The following is a 26,768-nucleotide window of genomic DNA, read 5'->3' as shown; positions in this document are numbered from 1 at the left end:
GATCTGAAAACATAATTTACTTATATAGGCTCTCAGCCAAGTCACTGTCAAAGAATATTATTTTTTTGAACATTTGTTCAGACCAGGCCAAATTCTTGCTCATCCTGTCAACTCTGCTGCCTTAAATCAAGTTCCAGCTTTTGCTATCACAAGGAAAATTGCTACTTGCTTTGTAGTTTTGGACAACTGCCCAGATAACTATATCATGCTTCTCATATGACAACTAAGAACTGTCCTGAAGGAATCCCAAGATCTCCTTCAAGTCTTACATATGATCAAACACATCTTCAGAGCTGAAGGTCTTAAAATGCAGCACACACAGCTCACAGCTTCTATGAGGAGTGACAGCATTTCAGTGAAGATGTACAATAAGAAACCAAAAGTTTCCTTTATGAAGGGATGGTATTGATTTCTTTGCTAAAAAGCTTTCACTATTATGGACTAGAAAAACCCCAGTATTACAACCCTGTGCAATAGCTCTGCTGCCACAGTCAAACTTTCACTCAGTATTGCCTCCCAGATGCACTGAGGTGTGTCCTTGTTAGGGGATGACTGATGCCCTGTGCAGGTAAACGAGGTCACTGGCATACTGTATTTGCAGTCTGAAGTCTCAGCTGGCAAAGGCCTGTCTTTATGTATTCTGTGTGGTTCCAAACACTCTATTAATTTTTTTTTTTTCTCCTTTCAGCATCATGGCCTATGAAAATGAGTGGAGTGAGGTGTAACGGAAATAGTCAATCAAACATACAATACCACACTTGCACACTGTAATTTTACTGTCTCAAGTGTGTAATGAAGTTTCCTGACTGACTTGCCACAGGGCATTGGCTGTGTTTGTGAAGATGTGTCAACAGCAAATCTTGAGATGACACCTCACCTGTTAGTTTAATTCCTGCACAGACCATTGTTTTGTGCTAACTACAAAACGTGCCCTAATTATTACGAAAACTACTATAAATCATTACTTATCATTTATTACAAATATCCCACTGGAAAAAAAATCCTGCAACTGATTCTACAGGACCAAGCTTATCTACACCCCTAAGCTAAGAAACAGGTTTCAAAAGCATGCAAGCTTGCAAATTTAGCAAGGCAAAATAACCACTGAATTTGGGACTTCTATTTCCAGATTAATTACCTGCAGATTGTGTGCAATTAGTATATTGTAATGACTAAAATACTGAAAACACCCCACAAATTATCAACATTTAGTAGAAGGCTATTTCACATTCACATTCACATATAGACAGGACTCACAGTATTGTATTCCCCTTCAATCATCTGGTCCCCTGTTGTGGACTTGGCTGTAACTTTCAGTATTCCAGGAGTTCCTTCCGCAATCTGCTCAATCTTTTGGGGGTTGGATGGGGTAAAAAAGAAAAAGTTTCAAATAAAAATACACAAATGCATATTTTTCCCACCACATATTCTTGAGAGTTTTAACCATGACCTAAAATTAGGCACTCACTCTCAAGATTCTTTACATTTCTACTTGTGTATTTTAATGTGTTTTTTTAATGACCCTGCATTTATTCTTATGACCAACACAACAAAATCTCCTTTCTGTTTATAAAAGTGGACTGATGGTTAAGTTCTTGTCCAAGCCCATCATGTGACCTCTTGTATTCATGGGGGACAGAGGAAGTGAGTAGGAAGGAAACTCTTACAAGGCCTGGAAGTACCATCAGACATTTTCTCCAAGTGCTGCCATCATTCCCTCCACCCATGGGAAGCCACTGTCATAGAAAGCCCTCAGCAGTACATACAAGAGACATGTAAGTGTGCAACACTTAACCCAATTCTGGGAAATTTTAGTGTTCATCCTACAGATAAAAAGGTACTTTTTAACAACACCCTTGTTCCTACTTCATGTTCAATACTTAGAGGCAGAAAGAAAAAAATTTCTGATGAAGTTTTTATTCCTGTCCTTTTTTTAAAATTTAGAAAACATATTATTATTTATAATAATTCATCTTCTGCCTTCAAAAGTCCCAACAAAGGGTTTTAATAAGCACAACATTCATAACTTCAAACACAATGTCTGAAAGAGATGAGAAAATCTGCTAAAAACCTACCCAGCAACTTAAGCTGATGGATATTCTCAATCAGAAACAGGGCCAAATATTTTATTCCCATTGAAATCAAAGAGAATATAGTGAAGGGACACAGTAAACTACACAGAAGGGCATTTTGTGACTGGCAATGGACTGCTCATCACAAGATGCATCTGGAGGAGCCTGCTTGCCATTTAGTTGAAATGATCTGCTCCTAAAAATAGCTTCCTTCTTTCTCATTCCCCATTAAAGCTTACAAAAAGCTATGTCTGCAACAAACCCTAGATGATCATCCCTACTTTTCATACAGCATGGGATTTATGTAACAAAAACCTGTATAAAAACTAAGTTCCTAGTAACATCCATTTTGACTTCTCACAGCAACTCTCACTCTGTGAGAGAGGCTCAGACCCACAGCAGGAACTGCCAAGAGAGTTTTTAAAGCTGCTCTTGATACCACTAAGAGTGGAAATGAACAGTCTTCACTGGATTTAATGTTTTAATCCCCAAAGTGTTCAACTCGGCAGCACAGTGGTTTAACACCAGTTTGAAATTGCTTAATACATGATTTGCTATTTCAAAATAATTAAGGACTACTGTGAAAAAACTATAAAGAAAAATACTGTTAGCACCCTCTGAAGTCTTTGGTACGGCAATTTTGCATTAGAAAAGCTCCAGAACTTCTAATCTGGTTTAAATTCAACCTGAATTTACCTATACATGAGCCTATACATGTAGGTAAGTAGCTGTATAAGTACTCTTACTGAATTCAACAAAAATTGAGCAAGTATTTAAGGACTCTGCCAAGTACACAATACAGATGGATACTTCTAAATCCCGTTAACTTTTCTGGATGGTCCACTAATCCTCAGCATATAAACAGTATTTGCTGGCTGAAAATTTGAAAAGTGGCAATGAAAAACGGGACTATTTGTGATGCACTGGACCTTCATCTTAGAGGAAATTATGTACCTGCTTAATTATGGGCCTGCAAGAAGTTTCACAGATTTTAGGACAACTGGATTGCAGAACCAGGACAAGCAGGTGTAACACTTTCAGTGCAACTTATACTAATCCAACTAATTCTGATAAAAACAATGGACTTCACAATCTCACAAAATTTTAATATTAAGATTAAATTATACCTTTCAATTAAGTTTCATGGAGTTAGTTTAAAACAAAAATTAACCCATTCTATGTCACACAGATACTGTAACAAAAGTTCAACTTTTGCATTAATTAAAATAATTTACATCTTAAAACATTATGATAGGTATATCCCAATCAATTGTAGTCACTCTGAGCCTACCTTGATTGGCACAAACTCCCTAAGAAAGTTGACTCCATGTTCTTTCATATATTCGCCAATTCTGTTTGCCATGTCCTGGTCAAATCCTCTTAAGAGAATGGATCTCACCATTACAGTGACATCTAATCCAAGGCCTGCAAGAAATCCTGCACATTCCAAGGCAACATAAGAAGCTCCAACCACCAGGGTTTTCCCTGGGCAGTAAGGCAGAGAGAAAAGGTCATCACTGGGAAAAAAAAAAAAGGAAAAAGGAAATTAGAGGCAGTCAGAAAAATGTATTTTGCTTTATATTTATCTAAGTTTTTTCTGTAAGAACAGAACTTTATTCCTTTTCCTGCTCACCAAAAAAACCCTGCTAAATTATTTGGAAGTTCATCTGGAATACAAAATCAGTGCATGACAGATATAAAAGTTACATTTAGGAGTGCACATACCAAAAAAAAAGGAGTATGAAAACTCTGAATCACCACAAAAATGTGGAGGGTTTTTTTAACAGAAATCTATGACCGACTGTTGAAAAAGGTAGGCATTTATTTACCCTCTGAATCTTGCTTTGAATATTTTGCTGCAAATTTTAGCTCCTGAGAACTAAAACACAAAGGGGCTTGGCTTTAAGATAAAATATCATCATCACTTTGAAGACTTACCCTTTTGCGAAAGCATTATACACAATGACAGATACACACAGACAACAAACCACAGTAACAGGCGAACACAGAAGTATGAAATTATGGAAAACATGCTCCTTTGCCTGCTTTTCACTTCTTTCAACTGCTTCATCAAGCTACATCAGTTCTACCGCACTTTAGGCTATAGGACCTAGGCTGTAAAACCAGGGCTTCTCCACAAAGCCAGAACTCATGGAGGCACCATGCTTACTCAGCAGACACATAGACAAAGCTTGGCAATACAATTCTCCAAAGATTTAAATCTAAAATAAGTGTCCCTTTTTTCAGGGTGATGGAATGAAATGTGATTGTGCAATTAAAGGCTGTAGCATAGCTCCTATACCCCAAGGAACTCAGTGAAGATTACACTGACAGCCTCAATCTGATAGTCTTTAACTCTGGGATTCCTGACTCCTCCACCTTGAAGCTACTTTAAAACACCACTATACAGGCTGTATTATCTGTTATCTTTAACTTCATTACTACTTATTAAAAGGGAAACATCCCACATGGTGTTTTGGTTTCAGAGGGATTGTGTCAGTTATTTATCTCATTGTTATAGGTTTGCCAGCCTGTAATTCCAGCCTCTGTTTCTACATCAAGAAACTCAAAAGTTACTCTGATATGGAAACACATTTTATCTTCATATAACATTTTTGCTTGGCATTAGCAATTAACCAGACACTCAAAACCAGTTTTCTCAAAAGTTGAATTACCTTCACTGAGTAGCTGGGAAAATAATTGTGTTGAGTTTCAAGACTGCCCCAGTGCATGAAGACAGATTTCTACCAACTTCATAACATCAGCATATATGCTATTCCCACTTCCCCTAATATCTGAGTACGGAGTTTTCTTTCAAGCATACTGTGCTCCTCAGTATGGGGAAGCATTTACACACAAGGAATGACTTCATATTCCTCCTGGTTTTACCTGCTAACGCAATATTCCTTGTCTCCAGGTATACCCAGGTAGCGTGGTCGTTCACCAGTGGCAATGATGAACCTCTCAGCTGTGTATAGTTTCTCGACTCCCTTTTTGTTTGTTGCCTGCATACAAAGTATTAGTGCAAAGTGAGTGTTTTACAGTCCCACCATGGGCAAAATTTTTCTACTTGAAAAGCATCTCTATTCAGACAACACTACAGGAAGACACAGCAAACACTGGCTATGGAGTACCTTAATTGTGTGTGGCCCAACAAACTCTCCATATGCATTCTCATACGTGACCTTCTTGTCTCTCAGTGCAATCCGATAGCCCCAGTTCAGCGACCCAATGTAATTCTGAACAGATTCTGTCATGGTCATCCAGTTGTGTTTGACTGTCAGAAATAAAAGAGGAAGGGTCGTCTTTTAGTCTGAGTTTTTCTTTTTCCACAGCAAAACTTTCATTCTCAAACAGATTCTTTCCATGACCCAGTCTTACTGGGTTTGTCTTACCCCTGTTTTATTTCAGGGTAAATCTACTGAAATGCAAAGAATTACATCAGCACAGATAACATGAGAGGTCCACAGTGCAATAGGTATGACTTAAAACATTGAAAATTAAGACTCACTGAATTATTGACAGTTTTATATTGATAGATTTATTTTGACAGCTGTGAGCAGGTGACACTGCTCAACAAATGAAGACAATGCACATCTGAGAGGTGCCTCTGCATACTTCCAAATACAGGATTACAGCCTAAATAAATCATAAACCTATAACCATGCATATTGGAGATAATAAAAGTAAAATCCTTCTTCTTACACAGTAGTGATGGACACTTAGGGAAAAGAAATCCTTGCTTGTAACTATAAGAAATTTCTGTCAGGCAACATTCTGGGGTATTTCCTTAGATATTGTGGTACATTCTGAAATGGAGCAGTACCTCATTGCTTTTATTCACGCAACAGTCTCATCAATTACTAACATGATCAGGAGCTATCAACAAACAGATAAAACATGGAGGCAATAAGCCCTATGGCTTTAGACTTGAAAAGCACTTCAATTTATGTGTTATCTCTCCAAAGTTGCCTCACATTGTCAAAGTCAGCACATGCTGCAGTGCAACAAGCACCTGATTATGAGAATCACCTCAGGATTCTCAGTGCAAATGACAAAACTGAAAAAGTGGCCTTTACCTTCTTCTGTAAACTGCCACCCAAATTTGCGTGAATCTTGCAAGGCTTGTCCCAGTAAAGCTGCCTGGTGCATCAATTTTTTAGGTATACAGCCCACATTTACACATGTTCCTCCAAGACCTGAGAGAAAGGAACAGAATGTGGTTTTCACATCAATGTGGCAGATTTCAAACATGAGAATCAGTCTCTGAGCAAAGCTCCTTTATAACAGGATTGCAATGAAGAGAAATTTACCCCACGAGCTTCCCTGAGGCGTAGGCGTGACAAAGTCCAGCACCATCACTTTCTTTTCATATTTGGCAGCCTCCTGCACAACAAATTAAATAAGACATATACCTAAATATTAGAAGTTAAATTTGGAGTAGACGATAACATCATGCATTGCTGAAAAGCTTTGTGACTTTTAATTAAGTAACAATGAATGATTTTCAAGGGAACAGACAGTCCTTAATCTTCTGAATTCATCTGTGCATTCAGTAGGAAAAAGAAGATGAAAGGAAAAAAAAGGCATTCATCCTTCCACAAAACACCATGGCAGCAGCAGATGCACAGGAGACTCTGTGAGTCCAACCTCCTCTTCACTCCTCCATCCTGTCACTTTGTTCAGACTATATCCCAACATGCCCATTTACTTTTAACCTACTTAACAAATTCCTAATTAATCCAGTTTTCCCTTTAAAGATGGTTTCTCCAACATTCGTTTGAAAATAGATCAGAAAATGTCACAAGTAGTCACATGGCCAAGCATGACAACCTTAATGACTCTATGATTCTATATTTCCCCTAAGAAGTTTCATCAGCAAATCTACAATTAATGCCTGTAAATTATGCTGAGAACTGTTTTGCTACCTGGAGTAGCCACAACTATGTTGGCATCATATGAGGAGTTCTCAGACATGTAAGCAGTAACAACTGTAGGAACAGGATATTACTCTAAGGTCTTGGGTTCGGTTTGGGAGCAGCTGGACAGCCTTCAGCATTCTGTTACCAGTAATGCTTGTTAAATACTTGACAAGCAGAATTTCAATTTTACATGTATCTTACTTCATGCAAAACGCAAATCACACCTCAAATAACGCAGGCTACATACACCTTTGGAAAATATTGCTGTACTGGATTTCCACTTCCAATAAAGATCTAGTCTGGCCAAGAAGCTAATTCCTACCCACCTCTGAGAAAGTTCAGAAAGGTGCTTTAGGGACCGAGACGTGTCATTAAAGCTCCTTTATGATGACAACTCTTAAACACTGCTCCAAAGAGCCTTACCAGGGTTAGCTAAGCAGAATGCATGGATTCCCAAGCTTCCCTCAGCTACACGCTCACATAACACAACATGGCATTGCATTGCCACCTTGGCAGGGATCACACACAGATCTAACCACTTCTGCTCAGTGATCTGCCCACAGCCACAAACCTGCCCTGCAGGCTCTCAAACCTTTTGGGGCTCAGTGCAGTGCTGCAGGAAGGCAGCAAGCCTGCTCAGGGAGCTGTTCTGTGTGAACTGAGAGCAGGGGCCTGGCACCAGTCTGAGTCTGCAGTTGGCTTGTACCAAGTCAGCCTGGCAGTGTTTGCACTCCCTGTGCAGAATTGCCTCCAAAGTAACAAGCTCTGGGCACAATGTAAAGGAAGATGTGCACACAAAGGTGCATGTGTCAGAATGAAAAGCACACATTTAACCAATCTAGGTGAACTGCAGCAAACCTGAGTGCAGGTATCTGGAAATTTCTGAGAACTGTGGAGCTGAGTTTTTTTCTGTTTTGGTTTGTTTTTGTTTTTTTTTTAAAGCACTGTCAGTTAATTCATTAAAAAACATTGAACAATCTAACTAAATGTCAGAAGTTTATGTGTGCTAAACAGTTTCACTTCAACTACATGAAACTGATTTGAAATACACACATTACTACTGATAGGGATGTTGACTTTATTGATCTACCATCTTCTGCTCTACTCAACAATCACTTGAGAACACTGAGAATCAATATACTTCACACAGTGAGTTGAAGGAATTAGGCAGTTCATCTTCCTTCTGCACACCTTTTCTGTCCTGAAAAATGATGCAATAAATATCACTGTGTCAGCCAGTCTCCTTATGGAAATTTCAACAACTGCCTTCTTATTTCTGCAAACTATTTTTGCATTACTGCAAACTCTATTTTACTCTTGTTACTCTCTCCCATTCCAGAACCTCTCCATCCTTTGAAAACCAGTGTTTGCTTCTCTTTGTGGGTCTCAGAACTTACGTAGATCTTAGCTTCAATCCTCAATCCTACAGCATGACAACAGTGCCCCTATGGATAGGAAAGCAGTAAACTACCAAAATAGACTATGGACCTACAATCCATCACTCAGCCCTGCGCATTTCCATTATAACAGAAGCACTTCTAAAGGGCTGGGGTTCACTGTGAACCCAGTGCTATTCTAAATATTCTAAAAATTCTAAAATATTTTCTCCTTATTTTCTTTCATTCTGCAATGACCTCCTCCACTTCCTGAGAACAAAAGAAATGCCCCTGACTGGAGGAGTAATCCAGCCCCAGGTCTTGAACAACAAAGTAGTTTTATTTACAGGAATGCTCAATGCACTTCTAAATAGTTAATCCTACCACAGACAGGAGAGACACAACGTGTTTGAGTACTGATGAAAAGGAGAGCTACTGACTGATATTAAATTTCTGCAAGTTTAAAATATTTGGGATAATGACAGCTCTAAGAGCTGGTATATTTTGTACCACTGTGAATTATTTTAATTAATTCTGGAAATGCTTCTAATAGCAATATCCTAACCAAACCCCATAATTCTTCTGGCTACAGGCAGGAAATACCAGACCCTAGAAATGAAGGGTAAGACCATAGCTTAAGTACAGGTAAAATCTCCATCTATGCAACTATGTAAGCTCAAAAATCACACACTCTCCTCCATTGCCAAGAATTAAAACAAGATACACAACTATGTCTGAAAATACAGTACTTCTATACAAAAGTACATACCTCCTGATGTTAATTTTGAATAGTTTTGAAAACCTTTTCATTTATGAGTTTAAATTCAACTACTAATAAACAATATTAAGATATCTACCTCCAGTTTTCCAACAGCATCATCTCCCATGAGTGGGGACCAAGTTTCAGTAAGGAGTATTAGGGAATATTAAGGAGTACGCCATGTGTTCCTTCTTCAGAACATAAAGAAAAGAATATTGTATAATTGGCACTAACCTTGAAAGAATTTTCACTGATCAGGCAGAAGTGTTGTGCCCCAACAGTGTTAAAGATACCAAATTCAAGACACTGAGGACGTCACCCACCTACTTACAAGGAAATTTAAGCGTGTGTTTTCCCCCTCATACCTTGGCAGCTGCCAGACCTCCCGAGCCTCCACCAATGACAATGAGATCATAGTCATAGGAATGCAGCACTGGTGTAAGCCCATTCACTTCCATTGTTTTCTGAGGATTGTCTTCTTCCTTATGTGCCTGAACAGAGAAAACAAAAAGTATTAGGGAATATTCAAACATTACCCACAGTGTTCAAAAATTAGTATTTTCAGTAACAAATATTGTGATAAGGGAATATAATTGCATCTGAATTTTCTGATGCAATTTTTTTTGCTTTTAATTTGCTTTAAAATTCATCTTCCTAATCCATCTGTGAATAGCTCTATATCTGCCAGATACTGAACTATAAATTTTCTTCATTGTTCACTGGAGTACTAGGCTTCCTTGCAGAGCTCAGTCTTCCACAACAATGCAACCCTAGTGCCTCCTCACACTGTACTCCAGGATGAGATACATAACTGCTGACACAAGCATTCCATTAATTTATTTCATTCTTTTCATCTGCCCTGGGCTTACCTAATTAGTGTTTTTCCCCTCCTCTTGCATATGTTTGTAGGAAAATACAGCAATCCTATGCGACGCTGTACTAATCCCCAATAATTAACCAGCCTTACCAACAGAATGAACAGAACTGAATGAAGAAAACCCTTTCCGAAAACTGCATTTTAGTAATATGCCAGTGATTATTGCTTTGGTTTAGCATAACTTTGGCATCAAATGGATCAAGTGTGACCACTATGGTTTCACAAAAGATTTTTTTTTTAATCACAACTACTACCACAGAAAAACTGCCCATTAGTACTAAAATACATTTTGGCATCTTATGCCACAAGAAGCATGGCACTGTCTTCAAATACACTTTCTAAAATGAGCCTTCATACTTCATTTGTGAAACTCCAAGGTCTGAGGTCTTCAGACTTTTAAGCCTTTGCAGTTATGGCAAAATTTTCAATGCCTCCCAAATTGCAGGACAAGATCTGGAGTGAGTAAAAACCAGATTCCTTAGCTGATGTAAATCAGTGAACAACACCTAAAGTAATGAAAAAACTTTTAAGACCAGACCCATAAATTAAGAAACCCATACTTTGCCACTTTACAAATACGTGTTTCTGTCTGTCTAGCTTGGTAGGACTTGATTTAGTACTGCTGGAATAGTTGTGGCAAATCAAAGGAAAGAAAAGAGCCCAAAGAAGTTTCCCTTGTCTTTTCATCTTAATTTTGTTTTGCATTAAACAGCCCTTTGTACTCAACCCATTCTACTGTTGCCTTCCTCTGAGGTTATTCCCTCTCTGTCACCTTCCTCTGAGGTTTGATTAGTCCCTCTCTGTAACTACGTCTACCCCACTGTCTGCCGCCAGCTCGACAATCCCACTGACAACAATTCCCTATTGCTCAGAGGAATTACACAGCAATGTCAGTAGTAATTCTGGCTGTGCATCTGCCAGCACAAAGTTAGATTGTAGTAGTATTTCATAACCCTGGGCAGCGTGTTAACAGTAGAAACAAAAGCTGGAAAACACCTGGGGTCACAGTGAAGACATCCAAAAATACTTCATTCTCCTTCCTCTTCTCCTCCTGCTCCACCACAACACACACCCCTACCTCTGAACCCACTTTGCGCTTGGTTCCTTTTTCTATTTCTCTAACACAGCCAATTAGCCAGGATCAAACTTCCTAGCACAACTGGAGCAAAGGGGCAGGTATTGTACTGTGATATGCAGCTTCACTTCATTTATTTAGAGATGCAAAATGAGAAGAAAGGGTGGCACTCTTTGCCAAAACACACCTTCTTACTTGCTTAGTAGAAACAGGATGATGTGAAGCATAAGGGGAGACAACACCCCCACAGTCATCAGACCCAGTTACTGAGAATGGTATCTTTATGATGCATAGAAGGAAACCACACCAACTACTCATTTGCTTAGACCACTATTTATATCATGCTACTTTTTATTTCTCCTTTTAAGAAAAATGCTTTTACCCATGGTTTGAGAAAGTTCAGTTTTCATTTCATACTGTTTGGTTCATTTCTCATTAATTCGTAAAAAAAACTCTTTATGAAAACACATTCAAAGTTTAAATTAGACAAAGTAGATTACAAGTTTCCTCTCTTCCTCGTGAACCCTGCTCCAAAGCAGCCAGGCTCTTGACAAGCTCTGCATCTCATTTACTGGGGGAACTTCTTCATGACCATGATCCCATCCTGAGAACAGATCTCTACTCTTCACACATGAACTACAAATTTTATAATAAAATCTACATTCTGATGATTTTTCAATGTCAAAACTAAATTATAGACTTTGAAATGTATCTCCCCCTACCTTTACAGTTCTCTCATGATCTCCTATTTGCTTCGCCTGTACAGAAACAACCGGCTGGGAAGTTCCTGCCGCTGCTCCGTGCTGCCCTTCTCGAAGCTTCAGGGCTCCCCCTGTGAAATAAAGGATAAAATAACGTGGTGTCTGGAGAGACAGCCTTTATGAGGGCTGTGCTCCTCCAGAGAAATTGTCTGGGGGAGTGGCCTGGCGGCTTCATCGCTTCCTCATCTGTGGCATGTCTGTCCCAGGGGAGCATTTCCTAAGGTGACTCATGACTCGTTTGCAATGTTAGGATGACTTGCAATATTTTCCTGTTTAATAAAATCCCATGCGAGAGTTGGCTGAGATTTCAGTACTTTTGGCAAATCTAACAATATGCTTGGATCAAAGCAAGGAAATCATATTTCCTGCGGCTAAGCCTGATTCTTCAGTCTTTAAAAAAAATGAGGATTTTTAGCTTTCTTGCCCAGAAAGTGACACTTAAGAGTCTTGTACTTCTTAAACATAATTAAAAGCTTTTTGTTTTCTCCTGCAATTAGTTGCCTGGGAACTTCTTTCACTTCAATGTATTGATAAATGTATTCAAAAGGCTGGAAAACATTAGTTTTCCCACAGGTTCTAACTGATCATATATATACATGTATACCCAATATAAAAGTTCAAGCATATTTGTGAAAAAAAAAAAAATATTTACACACAGTGAAACTTTATTTGATGTGGCATTGAGAAAGAAAAAAGTGGAAAATCTAACAGTTGATTGGAATCCATTATCAGCTCTACCTTCCTCCACATAACTCTGAATTATGTTATGCTTAATTTCTAATAAATGGGTCAGTACACAGTTGTTTGTACTTAATCATATACATGCTTTGCACTGTACAGCCAGCATTAATTAGCAAACCCTGACATGTGCCCATACTTAGAGAAACAGCCATACTGAATGTTACGTAGACATTCCTTGGGCACTGAGCCCACTAACCTGAAAAGCATTCACACACACACAAATGAAAATAGGTACTCCTTGAAAACTGGTCTGTAATCTTGTCATTTCTGACTTCTTCTCTGAACTTGTAGCTGAAATTCTTTTATCTCACAAAGGTATTGGGAAGAGTACTTTGGTGATGGTGGTAAAGGGGTTTAAAGATCAGAACTGTTATGCAACAGTTAAAGTAATATTAGTGATGGATACTACTTTTCCTATTCTAGTTGGGGAACACGCATATGTAAAAAAGGAAAAGCAAGAACACAGGTTTTGAACAGCCTCCACAAAGAATAATTTTTTGCCTCACTACATTATATTAAAGCTACAGTCCTGTGTGTACCTGAAGCAATGGAAGGAGTATTTTATTCCTGCAAGTTTGAACAATCTCAGGAATGTTCACCTAAAACTGTATCTTCAGTGAGATAAAAATCTAGTCATTAGCCAACACAAGCACTTGTATAAATATCTCTAATTATTTTCAGGTAAATCTGAGCCAGAGGTACCAAGTTTTAGCAATAGCCCCAAAACCCAAAGGCAGTCATAGCCCCTGGCAGAGACTTGAAAGAGTTTGTATGTTGGCTGGCTCTGCTTCTGGGGGCCTCTCCCTTGTTGGTTTGGGCAACCTTCCACGGGCAGGATGACAAAGCAGAAAGTGCTCTGTGTGTCACCAGCTTGCTCTCCATAAAATTCCATCCGTTAACAGCAATTGCAATAACCCACAGTCCTGGTGAATAATCAATACTTTCCAAAAATGAGTCAGCAGACACCTTTTTGCAGAGTGACACTGCTAAAGAGAACCTGAACCACGGATATGCCCTGGATAACCCACAGAGACCAGAGATCTAGTGGTGAGGATGACTCTCTGCCTGGTACCTCTCAGCATTATTCAGCAAGTCTGTAGCAACTCACAGTCACTGCAGGAAAGCCCAGTGAGGCTCTTGCCCTGAACTACCACCAATTTTTGGTTTTGTTAATCCCAGTCTAGGATGTAATGGCTGGTGAGGTGGCACCTTCCCTATAACCTGCCAAGGGCTCCTTCATGTGGGGTGAATCAACCTAACCAACCAACTCCAAAAAAAGTGGACAAGTCTATTCTCTTCCACTACACTGTTTTTTTCCTTCTTGGTGTCTGCATACCTGGCACCAGTTCTGGCAGACTTCAGACCCGTGCATGAGTAAATCAACTCACTAACCTAGGAGAAAACTAACCCAGGAGAAGAAAAATTGTGGATGGTTTCCCACCAGTCTAACAAGCTCAGCCAGCTCAAGGAGCAACCCTGTGGTCATGACAGCTGGTCCCAGGATGAAGGCATTACCAGACCAGTGGAGAGTAAGAGGAGGCAGCAACACCTCTTGCTGCTAGTGGAAAAACTGTCAGTTTTGCTCTGAACTTGTTAAACCAGAAAAACCCCACCTCGGGAGATAAAAAAATACAGTGAAACAACTATGGTATTTTCAATCCATATCCCTCCTTACTGGGAGGGAGCTTCCTCACAAACCAAAGTCCTCCCTGGCACCAAGGTCTCTGAACTTTTGACTGTTGTGTAACTTCTGGCTAGAATGAAAAAAAAGGCATTACTGGTTTTGGAAGGCTTTCATCAGGTGGGAACAGGACCAGCCCAACCCAACAGCCTGGATCAGCTTTGTAAGCAGAACTGCTCCAGGATAAGAATTTCCTTACCCTGCAAAAGTAATCCAGGGATCCTACCAGCTGCAGAGGCAGGACATGGGCACCCATGGAAAGCACTTGCCCTTCAACTACTCACTCTGGAGGTCTAGAAGTGGTGCTTCAAGGCAAAAGTCTCCAATGATTTACCTAGAGTTTCTGTATCACACAAAAGAACATTACCAACAAGAACAAACTTCACATTTTCACAAACTATAATTTAAAAAATAGTTGTCTCTACTCCAGGAGTTCAGAAGATGCCTCTAAATTTGTAATGCCTCTGAGCAAGCACGTAACTTGCTTTACAGTCCTATCTTCAGACATTTGGGAAGTACAGGCTATTTCATATGACAACAAATATTTACCTTATGCCCAAGTGAACTTTGTAGGTTGAGAAATTTGCAGGTTTTCCTTCTTCTAGATTTGCTCATTTCTGCACTATCCTCACAGGTCACTACCTCTCCTATTGCGCAAACTCAAACATTTGGTAGTGACAGCAACAGAGACATTACATCATTCAGATTCCCAGGGAAAAACCCAGAGCCCTCAAAAGACAGACCTCCAGCCTGGATGATATCACAAATGCACACTGAGAGGCTGCCTCACAATCAACTGAACTGACAGCCTGCAGCCTTGCTGGCATGGTGCCATTTGCTTTACCTACTAACATGTCTTTGTCCCAGTTATGAGTTTTCACACTTTAACTCTTCCAATTTTCTCCCCATCTCACCAGGGAGGAGTGTGTGGGGCTGAACTGTCACCTGGGCTCTCAAATCTAAAACCCACCAAGCTTTAAGACTTGACAGGCAAAAGAGTAAAGCGCACGTTCCTAAAATATCACCGAACTATGCTACTGCTTACATTCATCCAGTGTGTTGCTGCAAAGCCCTTTATTTTAATTGTATTTTTATTAATGCCCTTTTCATATCTAAGAGCTTAAAACTCCTGGTATTTAAATAACTGCCTGAATGGGATCAACATCAAGGCATAGTGTGGAATAACTGAACTTTGCAACTAGTTGAAACAAGGGCTCTACTTCGACAGATTTCTGTTAGGAGAGTCCTGACAGTGGTACACTGTATTAGTCCAAAACAACTATTTCCTCCATGAAAATATAAATTCTTTGTTTTTATCACAACTATTTGAGAACAAAAAGCATTTAAAGTAAATTCCATAAGTGGGAAAACATATAGATACAAACTTTCTTCTGGGAACTTTCCAACCAAAGCATTGAGTTCCCTAAGCCAGAAGAGAAAGAAACACTCATCATTCTCAGCCAAAAAAACAAAGTTAATATACAAAAAAGGCAGAAAACAGCAGCAAGTCCCAGAGCACAGTATTCTCAAAGGACAATAAAAATCTACTGACAACTGGTAATCTAACCTCTGCGTGGCAGGACAGGAATTACAAAACCAAGACAAACCAAAGAAGAAATGCTGACAGGGGAATGATGAACGCCAGATCAAATGAAAGACAAACTTACAAGTGACATCCATCTGAGAGCCTGAATCAAAGCTCTCTATACCCAGCAGAAAAGTTCCCACTCAAAAAAAGGCATTAAGTGACAAATTTCAGCCTAGTTCTCCAATGAACATTTGGGGACTGACTCAACCATATCCTCCAAACAGCTTTCCACTCAAGATAGGTCAGCACTGTGTTTGGAGGGCTGCAATCCACCATCTTTCCATCCAAGAACCTAGGGCAAAAAACTCAACACTGAAACACCCCCTTCTCTAACAGTCATCCACTCAAATTTATAATCTGTCTCATCCTGTTAGTCTGAAAATAAGGGTTCTGAAACTGGTCTCAGTTTCTAGTTCCTAGCAAATTAAGTAATTCCTACTTCCAGGCACTTGTTTTCCTTTTGCTTTTCTAAGTATTCATGCAACTACCACAAAGTCCAACTTCTTTATGAAAAAGTTTATTTAGTAATTTCAACAGGGACATCATTATACTCCTTAGTTTGTTACAAAGTCCTACAAGACATGTTCCTGCCATAATAATTATGGAACTTAAAGTCCAACTCCAACCAGACCTGGGCTTACTCACAGACTTTCCTAGTAGTGCTCTCACCCACAGAAGTTTCCCAGCAATATCAGAGAGTGGATACTTGCCCTTGAAAAGCTTCAGCCATTCCTCATTCCTTATGTAATTGTTTACAGTAAACCATACAGGAATTAGCCAGGTTGCTTTAATTAGCACTAATAGGGATGTTTTCCGTGAGCATAACATCCCACGTTGACCTCAAGTATTTCTAGGACATCTACAATACAAACTCTGTTGGCTTTAACAGAACAAGCTGTACAAATTTAAACTTATAAAAGTAAGTTTCAGATTCTCTCCTCCGCAGTAAAAGGCAGCCAATCTTACATTGATTATGCATCTTTGATCAATTTCATCTTCAATTTTATTTCATTGTGAACTAAATTAAGTAGGTTTATAAAAATCCTAATATAAAACTTGTCTGCCTCTGGGACTGTGATAAAAGCTACAATATCTCATATAATGATTTATATGCAATCATTATGGAAAATATCATCTTAAAATACCAGCAATTTTAACATAGATTTTTGTCTATTTCCTTCAAAAGTCGCAGTTGCTTTGGGATTTAGCCATATTAGTTAATGCTTTGTCTAATCTAAATCATAACAAAGGAAGCTGAGTTCTGGTATAACTACCTGTAAAGTGTATCAGGCTCGCAGTGCCATCCATACTGGCTCACCTTTTATTTAGGATGATCTGAAAGAGCTTCCTGACTTTTCTTCTTGAAATTCCTGCAATCCAACACAAACCTGCAGTTCCCACAAACTGTGATTAATATTCTCATGCTACCTTTTTTTTAATTCCTGGTCAGTAAATAAACAACTCTCTGACACAAAGAAGGAAGCACCACCAGCCTCACTTGAATAAGTGTGGCACCCAAGGCCAGAGAGGTAAAACAGTACTCAGCAGGGATAGAACAGGATCTCCTGGTGCTGATGCCATTCATTAGTCCCTACTGCCACTGGCCATGCCTTTATTGTTTCTACCACAACTAAAGCCATTTATTCATTCCCACACATTTCTTTGTAATCAGGCTTTCATTTGAGTCATAGAGAACATAAAAAATGGTGGAAAACAACTCACAATCAGGCTTTTTTTTTGTTGAACAACCCAGTATTAAAACTGAACATGGTTAAAGCAAAACAAGCTCTTTGCAGGCAATCTCCCAGTAAGGGCATGAAGCTTAAGGCAGGTACAACACCACGGAAAGTACCTGCATACTTGGCTCAGAAACCTGTGATTTCCCACCTCCCCCCCAAAATGGGGCATTTTTTAAGAGGTGAGGAAAAACCCAGATATTTTAATCCAGAGTAATCAAAACTTCTTGTCTTTGAAAAACAAAAGGAGTTGAGCGGAACAACTTAATCCTGCCTGTAGCAGCCCAGCAAACAATGACACAGCATTTCTGAGAGGAAAGGGAAGCAACACAGCCTAACAGGTCACTCACTGCCCTCTGAACTCTCTGGCCACCAAAGTGATCCAATGCGCACGGCCATGACAAAGGTCTGGCCGGGAACGGTTGTGAAGGGTGGCTGGAAAACAACAAACACCTTACACCTGTGAGCCAGAACTACCGAGAAGTGCTTGCTTTGTGTCAGGCTGTGCAAACAGCAGAGGAGATAAGGAAGTTAAGAGTTTCCTTCCCGCCATACTGGGGATGCAATGCCAGGACACAGAAGTGACCGTGTCAAACAGCTCTTTCGTCCCTGATCTTCTGACTCAACAAACAAAACAGACAACTTAGATAGAACAGAAGATAAAATGAGATGATACCATCATCTGTTCACTTGTAAAACCAGTTCATTAACAGATTTTTAAGAAAGACTACACTAGACTAAGCCACTACTATCTTCTATGGAAATAAAAGTATTTGCATGCTCTACTTACTCCCTCTCTTTGCATTTGTATCTCTTTTATGCAAATGACAGTGCTGGATGCGATAGGGTTGTAACCGCCAAAAATTATGGGGGTCACACAATTCCATAGAGTCCACCATAAATGAATCCCTTCACATACTCAGTACTACAAGGCACAGAGTATATATAGGAAAGGCCGTATGCCAAAGAAAGCAACAGCTGTGAACTTTTGGGGAGAAAAACAGAAGGTAAAACCAAACTGAAGATAAGGAAAAAGAGAGGGCATCAGAAATAACCAGGCAAGTTAGGGGATGGTTCTGCAAAGAAGACCTACAATGTGACACCACATTCAAAAAAGGAAGTTATTTAGAAGTATGAATGAGGAAAAAAATGAACAAGCAATGGGAAAAAAAAAAAAAGGAAATACATTAGTTGAGCTATAAACTGGAAGGCAGCAGCATGACAACAGGCAGGTATAAAAAAACAGATATCAAAAACAAGGGAGGTGTTGTAGATAAAATATTCTCAGGAGATAGCGGTGGTAAAGAAAAAGGGGAATAAGTTAGCAATTCAGTATACTAAGTAAGCCAGAGTGCACAGTTTTATCTGGTATTTGGTTTGTTTTCTACAAGCACAATCAAAAGAGATACAAGGCATGCTACCAAAGGGTGACTGAGACGGGCTTAATGGAGGAACAACCTTCAGAAAGGCACAAGCAGTGGAGTTTTATCTCCAAAGTTTTGAAAATAGAGAAACCATTAAAAAAGGACTGGAAAAAGGAGACAAATACCATACATTGCTGAGGGCGAAGCACTGATTCTGTTCACAGCAGAAATCAAGGGGATGGCATAATTATTAACAAAGGTAGAGGAAGTACATGGGCATCCATTAAGCCCAGGATTTGAGTCCACTCTACTTTTCTGCACAAAGAGTGTTATGATACATCTGCTGCTGTCACCTGAGCAACTCACATGTAAATTATATGGTCAACACATTTCCAGGAAATACTGCAAAAGTAAAAATATTTGGGGCCTCATTACTCTGACGCTCAGCACACGTAAATGTCAACACAACCTAATTACCACTGGTGTTTGTACTACAGCACAGAACTAGGACCACCAAAGTAGATCCCCTGTTACTCCATCTCAGAGTTATGCTGCATTCAGAGGGTCTCATATTAGCACTAAAAATGAGGAACAATTATGTTAAAACTACTTTTTAAGCCAGCCCAAATTTAATTCCAAATCTACTTTCCAAGCCCACCGGTGAGTGTGTCCTGAGTGCCGACTCCTGAAAGAAGCCGAGCAGCTTCAACCTACATCAAAGTCAAACCAACGTAAAACACATCCCCTCATAATATTCAACTATGACAGTCTGGGATGTAAAAAATCAGCACTTGATGTTATAACAAGATAGAGTCCCACAGAAACAAACAATATGTTTTATAAAGCAAAAGTTGCAACCCAGGCTATGGTAATTCTGAGATGCGTAAGTTTAGTCCCTTATTGTACAGCTTTGAGTTTTATATTTAATCCTTTCTGCAGTCAAATGCCTGTTTATTATACAGAAAACTAAGTAAGTGTGGAGATAATTTAACACAAAAAATCAGGAAAAGCAGTCTCTTCTCAGTTACTTCCAATTTTCATAACTTTACTCTCACAAAATGCAATAAATACTGCACGTGCAAAATGTAATTGTGGAAGTATACTGAATGATATTGGAAGACTGAGAATAACCTTTTTGGAAGCACAAGGTAAGGACAAGGGAATTTAAGAGTTTTGTTATGCAAACTATATATAAGAACCTTGTCTTAACATTTTTACTTTTTCCTCTGCTAGGCACCATTTTTTTCCAGTTGTGCTCATTGCCAGCTTGCTACTGTTTAGTTTTTAAACATTTTTAGATCTTACAGTGAATTCGTAACTGAATTTAATATCGCCATTGATAAAAGATGGAAAGGTGGGAAAAAATCCAGAGAAAAACCAAGAAATTCTTACAGCTATCAACAACCCAACTTCTTTCTCCTACTACACATAGAAGATTAAATAGACTTTGTCCAAGGGGTGTATATGCTGGTATGACCAACTACAGAAAGGGGTTAATTTTAGATTCTTCATGTTTTAGAGTCAGTTAAACAATGAGCAATTAGCGTATTTGGATTATGTTTCCAGTTTAATGTAAATTATGTATCCCTGTTCAAGTTTCTGTAATTTTTTTTGTCTTTAATCTTCTATTTAAGTTCTTCAACCGCACCCAAAACTCCTCTCATCTCTTGTCCTTGATGGACACTAAAACTTTGATGTGTTCCTTTGGGAAACAGACACTGGGCATTGGACAACTACCCTAGAAGCAAAACTGCCTTGATGCTGAAATATAAACCTTGTCTCACAGTTCAAACCAACCTTCCTGGAGACTTTAAGATGCTGCCAGAGTTGTAGAATAGGCAACAGGGAATAGTAATGCCTTAAACTGAAAAACCAAAGATACAGCAGAGCATATAAACCAAAGCCCAAACAACATGTTCTTTTAAGTCACTTAGCCTAAATGAGTCAGCTTCACAAGGCTGAAAATGCTCATTAAGATGCAGGTTTCATTTCTGAGTTTATGCTAGCAGATAGATTGTTGGCCAGAGGAACCAAGTCTGGGTATAACTCCAGAGCAGCTCACCCTGCCCCAGAGTCCATGCTACCACACCTGCACAGATTCCAGTATCTGATTTAAAACTAAGTTAGGTACTTCTAAAGCATAACATGGTAGTGGCAGCATAAGGTAAGGGAACTGCTGTCAGGTCACAGCACTGTCCTGAAAGTACAAAGACATCTGGACTCTCTAGACAGAGGTTTTTCGTTTGTTTGGGGGTGGGGTTTTTTTGAGTTTTTGTTTTTGTGTTTTTTTCTTCTCCTCTTAGGATCGAGGAACAACCAGTGCTTCCAATGCTCAGACTGGAGAATTTTATGTTGGTGTAACTGAAAGATCTAAGCAATATGGGGCCATAACAATAAGCTTATTTCAAGAGTTTTAACTGTTACAAACCTCATCTTTGTATTTGCCAGCTCCTACTGTGCCTTATGCAAACTCTTACTGCACAGGCATCTTTACTTTTTGTTTGCCAGGGTTCTGACAATTTGCATCTGCCTAATGAGACTTAAAATACCATATAACACCTTAAAGCTCCCAAGGTGGTTTTGTGTCAATTTCCTCAAAATTTTGCAAGTATAAGAACATGTTTAAAAACAGTCACCTCTCCCAAGGATTTGGTAGAGCAGAAAACACTCCTATAGTAGTACATGCTCGATGAAGTACTACATCCTAAGAGTGCCTTTTCATTTAGGCAGAACTGCTGCTCAGCCCCAGATGCAAGCATAGGTTCATTTTCAGGCGTTCATTACTTTGAGCCCACTGTTTAGCTTCTTTCCTGGGGTTTTATAGACCCGGTGAGAGCACGGTTAATTCTATGACCATGGAGAATCTCAGGCTGAAGCTCTGACTCTGACGAGGTACAGAGCAGTCGGCTGAAACAAATTTCCCCACTCTGCCGTGGCAAGATGCCTCAATCCTGGTATGCAGAAATCATATCCGTGGACCAGAGGACCATTCAGCTCCCATCTAACTCCAGACTGTAGTCCTCACTCCAAATCTCGTTCCCTCCTCAGCGCAGACATCCTTCAGGCCACACTGTGGCAGTCCCCGGGGCCGGGGTCCCACACCCAGCATCGCTCTGCTCCACCGTGAGCGGGACGATGCCGACGGGCTGCCCAACCAAATCCCTCAGGGCACAGCCGGGCGGCAGAGAACCCGTGTTTGGGAACAGGTACCCGGCACAGGCAGGGGACCCGCGGTCACCCTGCTGAAGGCACGGCAAAGTTGTTCTGCAGCGCGGTACCCCCGCGGGGCGCCCGGCCGCCAGCAAGGGACGGGGGCGCCAACTCCGCCTTGCCGGGTGTTTCACAGGGAAACCAGAGCCGGTTCCTTCGGGGCTCGCCCGCCCCACCGCGCCCGGAGCCCCCCGGGTGCGCAGCGCTGCCAGGCAGGTGCTGTCCGCCGGCAGCCGCCCGCTGCCTACCTGCCGGGCGCCGCCGCTCCGGGGGCGCGCCGCCGGGCGCCTGCCGCACCGCCTGGTTCTTCCGCAGGGTGCTGCCCATGGCGCGGGCCGGGCCGGGCCGGGCCGGGCTGTTCTGGGATGGGGTAGGACGGGACGGGATGGGCCCGGATCGCCGCCCCGTCCGCCGCGGCGCCCCCTGGCGGGAGCGGGAGCGATGGCGACGGACGCGGGCAGGCACAGCCCGGGGCTGGCGCGGCCCCTGGCGGAGCCCGGCCCGGCCCAGGCACGGCTCCCCAGCGAGCCCTCCCTCCTGCGGGCTCTGGGGTTCTGGCGAGACGAGGGCATTCAGGTGTTCTGGGAGAAGTTCTCCCCTCACAATTAATGGTTCGCGCTGAGAAATACACAGACAGAAAACGCACTGTAACCGGAGGGTTGCCTGCGTGAGGCTGCTCACACGGCTCCCGTGTGGCCCTGGGGCATTATTTGCCACTGTCACCTCACAGCGCTGCCGAGGCTGTGGCCCCGTCCTGGTGGCTTACACTCAAATATGTGGCAAGAGGAGCATCTGCCTTAGGCCTGCTGGAATCAGCTGAGAAGCCAAAGCAAGATGAAAGCCATAACCGTTTAAACTACCACCAAGCCTGTACACAAATGGCCGCTGTTGTCGTTGGCCAATGTGAACTTTCTTCACTCTCCTAGTGGTTTGGTCCTTGCTGGATACTCGGCACCCACCAAAGCCTTTCTATCACTCCCTTCCACAAGTGGACAGGGGAGAAAAAATATAACAGAGGGTTCATGGGTTTGGATAGAGTCTGGGAGAGATCACTCACCAAAAACCATCACAGGCAAAACAGATTGGAATTGAGGATATTAACTGAGTGTATTATTAACAAACCCAGAGCAGGACAATGAGAAGTAGAATAAATCTCAAAAACACCTTCCCCCCAGCCCTCCCTCCTTCCCAGCTCTACCTCCTCTCTCCCAGCAGCACAAGGAGATAGGGAATGCAGGTCATGATCAGTTCCTCCCAGGTTGTTTCTGCTGCTGCTCAGGGAGAAGAGTCGTTCCCCTTATCCAGCATGGGGTCCCTCCCACGGGAGACAGTTCTCCATGAACTCGTCCAACATGAGTTCTTCCCATGGGCAATAGTTCTCCATGAACTGCTGCCACATGGGTCACTCTTCCACAGGGTGCAGTCCTTCAGGCACAGCCTGCTGCAGCCTGAGTCCGTCACAGGGTCACAATTCCTACCAGAAACCTGTACCACTATGGAGTCCTCTCTCCACAGATTTGGAGGTCCCTGCCTGGAGCCTGCTCCAGCAGGGGTTTTTCCAAGGGTTCACAGGCCTGTTTGGGGCACCTGCTCCAGCGTGGGTCTCCTCCATGGGCTGCAGGTGGATCTTTGCATCCCCATGGACCTCCATGAGTTGCAGGTGGACAGCCTGTTTCACCACAGGCCGCACCACAGCTTCAGGGGAATCAGCTTTAGCCTCTGGAGCACCTCCTCCCCTTCCTTCTCTACTGACCCTACTGTCTCCAGAGTTGCTCCTCCCACATATTCTTACTCCTCTTTTCTCAGTCTGCAATTATATCTGTACAATAACATTTTTCCCCTTCTTGGAGGGAAAGCTTCTGAAATCTTTTCACAGAGGCCTTGTAGGCTCCCACTACCAAAACCTGGCCACACAAACCCAACAAAATGCTTCACATGGAAAGAAAAGTGTGACATTACATCAAACAAGGCAATTTATCTGATCAGTATTTTTGCTTACTGCAAACACTGACATTTGTCTGAAAGGTATTAAAATGATGCAAACCCAACCATTGATTTGTTGGATGGGTCTTCTTTTCAGTTGCACTGATTGGCTGCTGGGCTCTGTGGCTGAGCGAGCATGAAGGATGCTGTGCCACCAACACAAGGCAATGAAATAAATGCTGTAGACCGAGGAATTGTAGACCACTGGGTTGCTCTGTTGCCCTGCATAAGTCTTAAGTGTCCCCCAGTGTACCGTGTGTCATATCTACTTCAGTACTCTGCCACAACAGTAATAATGAGCAGCCACAAAGGATCAAAAGAAAGGGAAGCAAGAGAACAGGATAATAACTTTGAGTCATGTTTAAGAAGCATTGCATCCCCATCCTCAGTTTTTTTGCTCAGAGGACTTCAGCAATACCTATTTGTATTCCTGTATTACTCTTTTACTCTACAATGATATCTCCAGTGTCAGCTGGGGTTTCAAACAGAAAAAAAAACCAACTAAACTTAAGACTGTTAAGTGGAAAAAAGTCTCTGAACTTATGAGAATGACCACTGTGATTTCAGAAGTTATATCTTCAATATAGCTATCTGTAACAGCAACAATTATTATAATAATGAGGATAATAATTGTTGCAGGCATTCATAGATTATTATTACTTCAGAAATATAGTTATTAAAATAATTTGCTGAACAAGCTTAAGGAAGGAACCCTATTCCACCAAACTCCATCTCAATATTTTCATTACATGAGGACTACCAGCTGGCAAATCAGGCAATTTGAGAAAAATCAAATTTTAAAAACCACCTTGCAGTCCTGTTATTCATTCACAGTGTTTCATTTTGCTTATTCTTTTGTAATTTTCTTCTAATCACATTTCCTTTCATTAAGAAAAAGGTCTTACATTGCTGCAGTGAAGATCCACTGAAGTAAAGAAAAAAGCTGAGTTCTATTTTTGAGATGTTTTGTAAAGCCAGTGCATACAAAATCAGAATTACCCAGTGTCACTTATAATCAAGGAGTCTCACTGTAGAACAGAATCTTGATGCTGCATCCAAAGACTAGCATGCATTTTCACATTCTTTACCCCACTCCTCCCAAGTGGTTGCTGCTTCTGTGCCATGTTACTGGACCACATAACCTCTTAGACCACTTGTTACCCCCTCACAAACACTACCATCAGGCCATTGAAAGTACAGCTGGAGAATTTCTGTTCCTAAACTTTTATTTTAGTCTGACTACTTCTGATTTTGACCTCTAGAAAGATAATTCCTTTATTTTTTTCCACAGGCTTCATGCTCTCTCCTGAATCCCAGGTTACAACCAACTCCAAGATGCCATTAAACTCTTTCTTTTTGGCTGATTTACTCTTATTGTCTTGTTAGATCATCCTCCTTCCAGTTTTACCTACTTCATTATCTGCTTCTCCACAGAAGACATTTGTTTCCTCTCATGGTATTCCACAATTCCACAAGCTATTTTTTTTTTTTTGGGGGGGGGGAAGCAGATCTGGCTTCTTTCTATTAAAATTTTGCCTAGATATTACACTTTTAATGAGGCTTAAGAAAAGCTGAACACATTAATTTATCTTTCAATCTATTCTTAGCTGACTGAACTGCACACATACATGAGGTTCAGTGTTGAACCCCTGTAATATAAGCAGAATATGATGACAAGACGAATGGAAAGCAGAAGGAAAAGGATAGGAAAAAAATGCAGTATGTTCCAATAATTAATAATGTGATCTGATGTCTTGTCCATATGTGACTTATATTTTTGTCAGTCTGTGCCTTTCTCTTACTATTTAGAATCTTTGGAAGACAGAATGTATCTTCGTCTCTGCTTAGAAAACACTTGATATTTCAATTTCTACTGCTGTCATCTTCATAAATGCTCTTCAGCTGTCCTTTTCCAGTAGTAAGGACATGTATAGGAGAGCCAGATCATACAGTCAAAAGAGATCCTGGACCCTGTAGTATTTCCCTGACACAGACACCAACTCAAACCCCTCTTGAGAGTCAGAGGTAAGTCTGTGTACTGAAGTTATTAGGAGACTGAAACCCTGTTTCAGTTTGGTACCAAAGCACAGATTTAAATCTGCTTTGCGTAGTACCAAGCAACAGGACAAGAGGCAACAGACAGAAACTGAGGCACAGGAAGTTCTGCCTGAAAAGGAAGAAGAACTTCTTTACTGTGTGAGTGATGAGGCACCTGTTCAGGTTGCCCAGAGAACTTGTGGAGTCACCCTCACTGGAGATATCCCAGAACCATTTGGACACAGTTCTGTGCTATGTGCTCCAGGATGCCTGCATAAGCTTCCAGTGTTGGTGTTAAGAGATCAGTTGTGATAAATTAATGTGTAAAAAGTCTACTAAATACTTGAATGACTAATAAAAACAGTAATTGCATTAAGATATTACCTGATAATGTCCTTTATAAAGACAAAATGTAAGGTGTTTTTCTCTGCCTTGAAATCTCATAAAGAAATGTGCTGGGTTTGGTTGGGGCAAAGTTAATTTTCTTCACAGTGATTAGTGTGGGGCTGTATTTTGGATATTTTATGGCAAATATACTGGATGCATGATTGCTGCTGAAGAACTGTGTGACAGAGCTACGATTAT

General features: G+C 40.9%; 1 protein-coding gene across 1 annotated transcript in view; it reads right to left on the bottom strand.

Moving 5' to 3' along the window:
* TXNRD1 (thioredoxin reductase 1) overlaps positions 1-22,490 on the bottom strand; it is a 35,598-nt gene extending 13,108 nt beyond the window's left edge. Inside the window, exons 1-9 of the mRNA XM_066183945.1 lie at positions 22,412-22,490; positions 11,805-11,914; positions 9,496-9,621; positions 6,386-6,458; positions 6,152-6,271; positions 5,207-5,349; positions 4,962-5,077; positions 3,364-3,589; positions 1,258-1,350 (exon numbers count right to left, since the gene is read on the bottom strand). Of these exons, the coding sequence (XP_066040042.1) occupies positions 1,258-1,350; positions 3,364-3,589; positions 4,962-5,077; positions 5,207-5,349; positions 6,152-6,271; positions 6,386-6,458; positions 9,496-9,621; positions 11,805-11,914; positions 22,412-22,490 (1,086 nt within the window). The remainder of the gene's footprint in view (positions 1-1,257; positions 1,351-3,363; positions 3,590-4,961; positions 5,078-5,206; positions 5,350-6,151; positions 6,272-6,385; positions 6,459-9,495; positions 9,622-11,804; positions 11,915-22,411) is intronic.
* Between the last annotated feature and the right edge of the window lie 4,278 nt (positions 22,491-26,768).

The sequence above is a fragment of the Chamaea fasciata genome, unplaced genomic scaffold (assembly GCF_029207755.1).
Source record: "Chamaea fasciata isolate MVZ Bird 193981 ecotype frontalis unplaced genomic scaffold, bChaFas1.0.hap1 SCAF_5, whole genome shotgun sequence".
In the NCBI taxonomy this organism is placed as follows: domain Eukaryota; kingdom Metazoa; phylum Chordata; class Aves; order Passeriformes; family Sylviidae; genus Chamaea; species Chamaea fasciata.
This window is presented reverse-complemented; position numbering and strand designations above follow the sequence as displayed.